Source organism: Dipodomys ordii, unplaced genomic scaffold (genome assembly GCF_000151885.1).
Source record: "Dipodomys ordii isolate 6190 unplaced genomic scaffold, Dord_2.0 Scaffold35, whole genome shotgun sequence".
NCBI classification, from domain to species: Eukaryota; Metazoa; Chordata; class Mammalia; order Rodentia; family Heteromyidae; genus Dipodomys; species Dipodomys ordii.
The window spans coordinates 678,978-690,055 of record NW_012267251.1 but is presented as its reverse complement, the minus strand read 5'-3'; the positions used below and the strand labels follow the sequence as shown (position 1 = coordinate 690,055).

Sequence of the window (11,078 nt, the reverse complement as noted above, 5' to 3'; positions counted from 1 at the left end):
AAACAAAGGAGGAGGCTGCAATGCTTGGTAAGAAATGTACGCATTATCCTGCCCATGTAATTGTAACCCCTCTGTACAGTATGTTCACAAATAAAAAATAAATAAATAAATTTTAAAAAATGTGAACATTAAACACACTCTTAAAAAAGTGACTGTGTCAGGGAAAAAGTTACAAGAAAATTAGAAAATACTCAGAGATGAATGAAAATGAAAACCAACAGAACTTAAAGGGTACAGTGAAGGAAAAGGAAATTTATATCTATAACCTAACCTAACTACCTTAAGGAAATAGAAGAAAGAAGAATACTCTAAACACAAAATGGCAGAACATAAGAAACAGTAAAGGTTGGGTTAGAGATAGATAAATCATAGAAAAATAATCAAATTGATGAAACAAAAGTTATTTGAACTCAGCAACCCTGATAGACATTTAACTAGACTTTACTGAGAGAGAAAATGCAAATAACAAAAATAAAAATGAAAGTGGATGTGTTATTATCAGTCAACAGACAATAAAAGAATTACAGGAGAACTTTGTGAACAACTGTTTGCCAACAGAAATGGATATGCTCCTACAAGGACACAAATAATCTAAAGTGACTCAAGGTGAAAGAAAAACATCTCAAAGGCCTGTAACAAGTAAAGTGAATTAATCAGTAACCAAAGACCTCCAAGAGTTCAGACCAGACTCCCTTACTGGTGAATTGAATAAAACATTTAAAGAATAAAACTTTTCAGCTGGGCGCCAGTTGCTCTCCCCTGTAATCCTAACTACTCATGAGGCTGAGATCTGAGGATTACGGTTCAAAGCCAGCCTGGGCAGGAAAGTTAGTGTGACCCTTTATCTCCAATAAACCACCAGAAAACCAGACAAGGCACTGTGGCTCAATTGGTAGAGTGCTAGCCCTGAGCTGAAGAGCTGTGGGACAGTGCCCAGGCCCAGAGTTCAAGCCCCATGGCCAACACACACACACACACACACACACACACTCACAATTTCAGTCTATGAAACGTCTTCATTTCAGTCCATGAAATGTCTTGGTTCCATTATTTCTAGGCCATGGTGAGGCATAAATCATGACAGGAAGCCTGTGGTAGAAACAAAGCTATTTACCTCATAAGGGCCAGGGAGGTGTATGTCATATGTATAGGTAGAGAGTGTATGTGGGGAAGGGTCTAAGGACAAGACTTACCCTTCAAAATTAGGCCCCCAGAGACCTGCTTCTTACAATTCACCTCCTAATAATCTCCATTCAGCTTTAATTCATCAGAGGATCATATGTGATAAAGTTAGCACCCTCGTGGTTGGAGGCAAGGCTCAGTTGGTAGAGCACTAGCCAGTGAGTGAAAGCATTAGGAACTGAGTATGAATCTTGGTATCAGACCTAAAAAAAGAAAAGAAAGTTAGCACCCTCATGATCCAGTTAGTGTCACCAACTAGGAACCAACTCTTATGGAGGGACAGTTCATTTCTAAACCCTAACACCTCAAATTCTCTCCAAATACAAGAGGAATTGGATGCTGGTGACTCCTACGCTTATAATGCTGGCTATTCAGGAAGTTGAGACCTCAAGGATCATAGTTTGAAGCCAGCCTTAGCAGAAAACTCAGAGACTTCATCTTCAGTTAACCAGCAAAAGCCAGGCTCAAGACCAATGGCTCTAGTGTAGAGTTAATCAGCCTTGAGTAAACAAGCTCAGCAGACTGAAGCCCTGGTGTGTAGGGGCAAAGGCCGGGCCAAGAAGAAACACTCCATCGTCATTCACTTTGTGAGGCCGGCATTTCTCTCAATACCCAAGTGAAGTGAAAATATCACAAGAGAAATACAGACTGAAACTCCTTGTAATATATTTGCAAAATTCGAGCATATTAAGAAGCATATAATACAAGATTTATCTATTAGTACCAAGTAGGATATATCTCAGGAGTGTAAGGGTAATACAACATTAAAAATAAGTGTAATATATCATACTAATAGAAAGGAAAAATCATATTGGTTGATTCACAAAAATCATTTAATGAAATCCAACATGTTTGTGTTAAAAAATTTTCATAAGACTAGGGTTAAAAGACAGTGTATTCAAGTTAATAAACACGCACAGGTAACATTTTAAAATGTAAGACTACCCACTTTCTCCTTATGATCAGAAATGAGGGTAGGATGTTTGTTTTCATTGTTGCTATTCAACACTAACATTCTAGGTAGGTCATTTACACAAGAAAAGGAAAAAGAATATTTAAATTGGAAAGGAAAAACTGAAACTATCACTATTTATAGCTGACATAATCAAATATTTAGAAAAATCCCAAGGAATAAGCAATACAAGTACTAGAGCTTATAAACCACAGGTGCGAGATGAACACACAAAAATAGTGCTTCTGTAGCCCAGCAGTGAGTCATCTGTAAAGGCATTTAAGAAAGCAGTTCCATTTTTAAGTATCCTCTAAGAAAAATACCTTGAATTTAACAAAAAATGTTAATTATTTGGGGGGGAGGGGACTTGAACTCTGGATCTGGCTGCTGTCCCTCAGCTCTTCAAGCTCAAGGCTAGCACTCTACCACTTGAGCTACAGCGCCACTTCAGGTTTTCTGAGTGGTTTATTGGAGGTAAGAGTCTCACAGACTTTTCCTTCCCAGGACTGGCTTTGAACCTAGATCCTCAGATCTCAGCCTCCCTTGTAGCTAAGAGTATTATAGGTTTGAGCCACTGGTACCCAGCTTTTTAGGGTCTTTTTAAAGAATTAATTGCCATATCCAGGATTTTCTAAAAGGTTTATTGTTATAGTGCTAATGTTAGTTAATTCTCAGCTACTTTTTGAATGTACTGTGAGATGGATCCAACTTTTTTTTTTTTTTTTTTTTTTTTGTGGTGAGCTTTGTCACTAAAAAGCTTGTGTCCGGGCTGGGAAAGTGGCTCAGGGTAGAGTGCTTGCCTTGCATGTATGAGGCCCTGGGTTCGATTCCTCAGCACCACATAAGCAAAAAGAAAAAAAGCCGGAAGTGGCGCTGTGGCTCAAGTGGTAGAGCGCTAGCCTTGAGCTGAAGAACTGAGGGACAGCGCCCAGGCCCAGAGTTCAGGCTCCACGACTAACAAAAAACAAAAGCAAAAAAAAAAAGCTGTTGTCCCCCAACTTTACCTTTGTCAACACTGCTTTGGCTGTTTTGGCCCCTTGAATTCCCACATGAATGTGAAGGTTTCTTAAGAAAAAGCTGTTGGAATTTAATAGGGACTAAGTTGAAACTGTATACCACTATGATACTTGAGTGTATCAAGTTCTATTATACATAAATACAGAATGTCTTTCCATCTATTTAGGTCTTAACTAATTTTTGCAGTACTGTGTAATTATCAGTGTAATTTTCATCTGGTAGCGGATTAATACCCAGGTTATAAAAAGAACTAAACTCAACAATGGAAACAAACAACCTAATGAACATACCTCAAAAGGACACATACATGTGACCAGGAAGCAAATAAAAGGACACTTTGCATCATTAATCATTAGGGAAATAGAAATAAAACCAAATGAGACATCACTTTGTACCTATTAGGTAGCTAAATTTAAAGAAAAATAATATGTGGGTGAGGATATAGGAAAATATATCTTCATAACTGATGGAACTATGAAATCATATGCTATTTAAAAACAAGTTGTTGTTTCTTTAAAAAGGTAAACACAAAACTACAGTATGACTAAGCAATCCCATTTCTGTGAATATAGCCTAAATAATTGAAAACAGGTACTCTAATATTTACACCAGTGTCCATGAAACCATCATTGCAGTAGCCCAAACAGCCCAGTGTGGATGTAGCAACAGATGGATGAAGAACCTGAGGTGTGAGCAGGCCGAGGCCTCCGCCATCTGCTGTGAGAAGGAATGAAATTCTGCAGTTTGCTGCAGCATGGCTGAATCTGGAAAGCCTTGAGTGAAAAGAAAAGAACAAATAATACGTGATTCCACTTTCATGGCGTAGCTAGAAAGCCACATTCTTATTGTTGTTTGTTTTATGATAACCGTAGAATGGCCAAATTTTTAAGAGACACAAAATAGAACAGAGTGGGTAAAGGGGAAACTGGAATTTTAGGGGGTTGGTGATGCTGCACAACATAGCAGATGTAATCTGTGCAGCACACCGGCCTTGAGCGCTCACCTTCCTCCGTCGCCGTCCCTCACATCTCCACCCTCTTGTTCCACTCTCATATGTGAACATAAAAATATTTTAACGAATTCACTTCCTTTCCCCTCTCGGTTCACCTTCGCCCTCCTGCTAGTACCTTCATCCCAAATGTGACCTCTTTACATTTGACAGTATACATTTAACACTTGCATAACATTTGCATTTGACAATTACATTTAACATTATTTAGAGGGGTTCACTGTGGTGTTTCACACATGCATGTCCAGTTATTCAGTCAGATTGACTCCTCATTGCTCTCACTTTCCCATCCCCCTTTCCCCTTGTACTCAACAACTTTGAGTGAGTGTCACTTTGTAATCCTCATACACAGATGTTTTGTATTTTCATTCTAATATTCTCTTGAAGAAAAATTTTTTTGGTCAGTCATGGGATTTGAATTCTGGGCCTGGGCGCTGTCCCTGAGCTCTTCAGCTCAAGGTTCTACCCCTTGAGCCACAGCGCCACTTCCGGTTTTCTGGTGTTAATTGAAGATAAGAATCTCACAGATTTTCCTGCCCAGGCTGGCTTTGAACTGTGATCCTCAGATATCAGCCTCCTGAGTAGCTAAGATGACAGGCGTGAGCCGCCGGTGCTGGACTCACATTTCTTCTTTTATAGGGACACATTCATACTGGGTGAGGGCCCACTGTAAAAACCTTTTAGCCTAATTACCTTGAAGACCGTTTTTATTTTTCATTACCAAAGTTTGAACTGAAAAGATTTGAGCTTCATGCTAGCTACAGAGGCACTCTACAACTTACATGCCTTTTTCCCTGAAAAAAGATCATGTTCTAACATACTGCTGGTTAGGTCTTCAACATAGGAATTTCGGAGAGAGAATACAGCCCTAACACTTACTTTGTGTACTTAACAGTGTAATAAGCAGTTTTGCTTGCTAAAAATTATTAAGTACATAATTTTAGTAATTACAAATAGTCCAAGAAGAATATCCACATGAGCAGCCCTCTACAATTAAATGTTTGGTTTGTTTTTACTTCTGTAATACTGTAATTTTCATGAGCAGTGCTTTTTCTGTTATCATTTTTTAGACCAGATACCTAGACATGAAATTAGCAGATCATTTTGAGATACTTTATAAATACCACAGATGTCTGCAGATAAGAAAAATGAAAGCAGTTATGGCTGGTTTTGCTTTTCTTGATTTTTTTTTTTTTTTTGCCAGTCCTGAGGCTTGGATTCACGGCCTAGACTCTGCCCCTGAGCATCTCTGTGCTCAAGGCTAGTGCTTTACCACTTGAGCCATAGCTCTACTTCCTGCTTTTTCTGAATAGTTTACTGGGCATAGGAGTCTCATGGACTTTCTTGCCCAGGCTGGCTTCAAACTGCAATCTGCAGATCTCAGCCTACTGAGTAGCTAGGATTACATGTGTGAGTGCCCAACTTGCTTTTCTTGATTTTTTGTGGGCTATTTACTAATCATATATTCTATTGGTAATTTGCTTCTTATTTAATTGTATTTTTATTTAATTTTGACAGTCCTACTGTTTGTCCTTGTCAATTCATGTGCCAGATATATGTATATTCATACAGGAAGGAGAAATTATTTGTTATCTTCTTATTCTTACAGATGAACTAATCTTTTGTTCTTATTTCTATAGCAGAAACAAATTACTTATTCACCAGGAATATGCAGTATAGAACATCAGCAAGAGATAAACAAACTGAAAACTGATTTGGAAAAGAAAAGTATTTTTTATGAAGAAGAAATATCTAAAAGAGAAGGAATCCATGCAAATGAGATTAAAAACCTAAAGAAAGAACTACATGATTCAGAAGGCCAGCAACTTGCTCTCAACAAGGAAATTTTGGTTTTAAAAGACAAACTGGAAAAAACAAGGAGAGAAACGTAAGAATCAAGTTGTTTATCCATTAGTACATATTTACTGAGTATCTGTCGTGTGTTGGTCAAGTACTGGAGATACACAAGTAAAAGATAATATCTCATATATCTCTGAGATATCTCATTTCCCAAGAAGACCAAAGTCAAGACTGGTAAATAGAAAATTAGTACAGAAGGTCAGGAAAGCAAGTGGATAAAAATAGAAGCACACAGGAAAGCTCCTTTGGTACAGTTAAGGCTTTCTGGACAAAACTATCTCAGCTGAGCTGTAAGAAATAAGAAAAAAAAAGCCAGACACTGGTGGCTCACGTCTGTAATCCTAGATACTCAAGAGGCTGAGATCTGAGGATTGCAATTCAAAGCCAGCCCAGGCAGGAAAGTCCACGAGACTCTTTATCTCCAATTAACCACCAGAAAACTGGAAGTAGCACTGTGGCTCAAATGGTAGAGTGCTCACCTTGAGCTGAAGAACTGAGGGACAGCAGCCAGGCCCACATTTCAAGACCCACGACCAACAAAAAAAAACAAGAGGGGGGGGGAGAGAAAGAAAGGAAGGAAGAAAGAAAGAAAGTAAGTAGTGGGGAAGAGTGCCAAGGCAGAGAGAGCAGAATGTTCTTAGACCTGAAGGCAAAAGAAACATAGCACCTTCGGAAAACGACAGCTGCTTAACTGTGGTGGAAGCGTGACAGGAAGCTCATGTGGTGAGAAGTGAGGCAGAAAGGAAACAGAGGCAAAGCTATGAAGCTGGCCTTATCCTAAGACCACTGAAGGAACAGGACATGATTCTGTTTATATTTTGGAACGACCACTTGCTCTACTGTGTTAGAATGGTATGGAAACAGCAGGAGGAGAAAGGCACCTGTGCCAGAGGTGATGGACTCACATGATGATGGTGAGCTTGTGAAAGAGTGTGCTGGGCTCCGAAGGTCTCTGGAAAGGACAGGACCCACAGGATGCCATGACTGGCTGCTTAGGTTTCAGGCAACCAAGTTTATGTCTTTGTCATTCTCTTCTGACATTGGAAGCCCAATTTACTCATTCTGGTGCATTCGTTCAAAATTATGTTATAACACTATATGCAGATCACCTTGTGTGGAGTAGGATGTAGCAGTGATGAATCAGATAAGAAAAATCACTGTTCTTACAGAGCTCTCTTTTAGTGTAACTAAAGACAGTAAAGGAAAGAAGTAAAATATGGAATACACTACAAAATGGTCAATGCAGGGATTCCTTGTACTATTTTTACAGTTTTCCTATAAATGAAATAATTTCAAAATTAATTTTGAAAAATATCTAAATTCATGTACAAACTTATTTTTAGCTATTTGTAAAAGCATAGAATACTATTTTAGTGAGATTAGTAAGGTTATAAAATGACTGGCCCAATCTTAAGTAAGGACTTCTAACTAAATTTTGTAAGATTATTGTGAAATAGATATACAAAGAAAAGTTAGTCTCAGACTAAATTTATCTTTTAACCTCAATGAAGGTAATGAGGCAGATGATAATTTTGATGTTCATTTAGAAATGTAGCTTATTTAATGAAATATTTCCTGATTATACAGTCTCTGCTACCTCATCCCAGATAAGGGTTTGTTGTATTACCTTATTTTCTTTATGCTTCTTAGTGAAATCACTTCTGAAATGAACTTCTTAAGCTCAGTTATTAGCTTTTAGTTGCTCATCTTCCCTGTACTGGAATGTAAGATCTGTGAAAGCAGGGCTTATCTGAAAAGTCCAAAACAGTTTGTAAAAATAAAGCAAATGGATGAGTAAACCAGTCAGCATTGCAGTGTTGTACACCCTTGGAATGCACTTTTTGTCAGGTACTATATAGCCATGCTAAAAATAATTTTAAGTTTTCAATTACCTTTGCTTCAGTTCTTTGTTTTCTTTTTGTTTTTGATTATTAGCCAAAGTGAAAGGGAAGAATTTGAAAATGAGTTCAAACAACAGTATGAACGAGAAAAAGTATTACTAACTGAAGAAAATAAAAAGTTGACAAGTGAACTTGATAAGGTGAGTGATTCAGTGTCACTTGTATTCATTAAGCATTGTGATGGAAATTGTGGGTATGATTGCTAGTTGTGGGAATGTCTGTGATGGAGAGTTTTTTGTTTTTGTTTTTTTTTTGGGGGGGTCAGGTCGTGGGGCCTGAACTCTGGGCCTGGGCTCTGTCCCTCAGCTCTTCAGATCAAGGCTAGTGCTCTATCACTTGAGCCACAGTACCACTTCCGGCTTTTTTCTTTTTGCTTATGTGGTGCTGAGGAATCGAACCCAGGGCCTCAGGCATGCAAGGCAAGCGCTCTACCACTGAGGAGAGTTGTTTTTTTTTTTTGTCACAATTCTTTGTGACAGGAATCTTCTAGAGGGAGTTTTGCTGAATTTCTTTTTCCAGGTTACTTTTTGGTTTTTCTTCTTTATTTCATTTCCTACTATTCTTTCTCTTCCTATTTTCTGAGTTGGCTGGTCACATTCAGGCTGAGACAGGCCCCTGGCGTAAGCAGGGGTAGTTAGGCCAAACCTGGAGAATTTATAACAACTACTTCATATTTGCATTAGAGAACTGATAACTAGAAATGATACCAGCGTAGGTGATAGCCCCAAAAAACTGACACTGCCTGACCTATAGCTGGAATGTAGAAGGTTTTGTATGAAACATAGAAGTAGCTATATGCATGAACAACATTTCAAAATACTTACAAAGAAATTTTTCCTCAGATTTCTCAAGCTGACCAGTCTTTAGCAAAACAGTTGTAAAAAAAATCTTAATATTGACCAGGAGCTTCAATAATCTTAGATTAGAAGAGCTGGTGGATTTGCATTTATAAATGATGTCTAGGTTTTTCCTCCAGTAAAAATATTGCATTTAATTATTATTACAGTAGCAGATTGAAAGACCTTGGCTAGTTATAAAACAGAAATTCTCCATTCTTTCTCAATTTTAAGTTATTTTTTTCCTTGAATTATGCCCCATTTTATATTTTTTGAATGTTTTTCTTATTTTTAAGTAATTGTACAAAGGTGTTGCTATTCACCAAAACAGTTTATAAATACAATGCCTCTTGATCAATGTCACCCTTTTTAACATTCTCACCTATCCTTTCTTTTGCTTAAGTTTAGGTTACATATTGAATTTTTTGGCAATTTGTTAAGCAGGTCATGTATACAGTGCATCTTGATCTGTGCTATCACTTCAACACCCCCTTCTACCCACCCTTACTTTATATTTCTCAAATCTGTGGTATATGCAATGAATTCTTGCCTATATTGTCCCCCTTAATCCCCCCCCCATTTTTTTGCGCTCTCCTTTGGCCCTCCCCTCCCCTCTTGATGCTATATATAAACAATGAATTCTTGCCTACATGCTCACCCCTGCCCCCCACACACACACATACTTCCCCCTGCATTCTTCTACCCCTTTCCATTTGGCCCCATCCTCCCCTCTTGCAAGAACCCATTTCCTGGTACTTGTTGATCTCTGACTTAGTCTTTTTTAAGAATTACACTATTTGTGCTCCCCATAGAGTCGAATACACTTCAGTTAATTCATTTGTAACCCCTTGCTTACCACCTAGTTTGTTTACTTGCAGGTTTATAGGCACATTAGCTACCCCAAATGATGAAAACATGCAACCTATGTTTCTCCTGGTCTGGCTTACTTCACTTAATAAAATTTCTTCCATGTCTTTCTACTTCCTTACAAATAGTGAAATATCATTATTTCTGATGGATGAGTAGAAGTCTATTGTGTATATATATCCCATTTTCTTGACTGTTTGTCTGTTGAGAGGCATCTGGGCTGATTCCATATCTTGGCTGTGGTAAATAATACTGCAATGAACATGGCTGTGCTGGTAGCTTTAGTGTGGCCTTGTTTGTGCTCCGGAGTGGAATTGTTGGGTCATAGGGTAGCTCTATGTTTAGTTTTCTGAGGAACTTCCGTACTGCTTTCCAGAATGGTAAACATGTTTACATTCCTACCAACAGTGTAATAGAGTTCCCTTTTGGCATATCCACACCAGTATTGTTATTGTTAGTTTTCTTGATATTGGCAATTGTAACTGGACTAAGGTGGAATCTCAGTGTTGTTTTGATTTGCATTTCCTTTATAGCCAGGATCCTAAGCATCTCTTCATGTGTCTATTGGTGATTTTTACTACTTCTTGTGAGAAGTTTCTCTTTAAGTCATTAGCCCATTTATTAATTGGGTTGTTATTTCTTTGACAGTTGGGGGATTGTACTTATTGAGCTTTAGTTATATTTTGGATATTAGACCCTTATCTGATGTATAGCTGGAGAAAATCTTCTCCCATTCTGTGGGTTTTCTGTTTAGCTTGTTAGCTGTGTCCTTTGTCATGCAGAAATTTTCATGCAATACCATTTATCCAGTCTTTCTTTTATTTGTTGTGATTCTGGATCTTTACTTAGAAAGTTTTGACCTGTGCCTAGGAGCCCCTATACCTCTTCCTGTAATATTGTCATGGCTTCTGACCTTACATTGAGGTCTTTGGTCCATTTTTAATTGATATATAAAAATTTAGTTTCAGTTTTCTGCATGTGGATAGCCAATTTTGCCAGCACCATCTGTTGAAGAGTCTGTCTTTCTTCTAACTTATATTTTTGGCTCCCTTATCAAATAGTAGATAGGTATAGTTCTGTGGGTTTATTTCTGGATCTTCTATTCCATTGGTCCTCAGGTGTTCTTGTGCCAGTTCCAAGCTGTTTTTATTAGTATGGCTTTGCAGTAGAGTTTGAAGTTTGGTATTGATATTCCTCCAACCCTGTTCTTGCTAAGGATCGCTTTTGCTATCGTGAGGCCTTTGTTATGTCACATGAATTTTTTTTTAATTTTTTATTGTAAAGATACTATACAGAGGGTTACAGTTACATGAGTGAGGTAATGAGTACACTTCCTCTTGAACATTGTTAGCCCCTCCATTGTTTTCCCCCTACCATCCCCCCCCTCCCTCCCTTCCCCAAAGTTCTTTTTTTTTTTTTTTGATTGTGATTAAGTGATTACATAATTTCTAAGT

The 11,078-nt window shown here is 38.0% G+C and overlaps 1 protein-coding gene across 3 annotated transcripts in view; it reads left to right on the top strand.

Moving 5' to 3' along the window:
- The window catches only part of Cdc42bpa (CDC42 binding protein kinase alpha (DMPK-like)), a 213,420-nt gene that overhangs the window by 124,275 nt on the left and 78,067 nt on the right, over nucleotides 1-11,078 (top strand). For all 3 annotated transcript variants that reach the window (XM_013017417.1, XM_013017416.1, XM_013017419.1), the window contains 2 exons: nucleotides 5,801-6,048; nucleotides 7,956-8,061. In XM_013017417.1, the coding sequence (XP_012872871.1) occupies nucleotides 5,801-6,048; nucleotides 7,956-8,061 (354 nt within the window). The remainder of the gene's footprint in view (nucleotides 1-5,800; nucleotides 6,049-7,955; nucleotides 8,062-11,078) is intronic.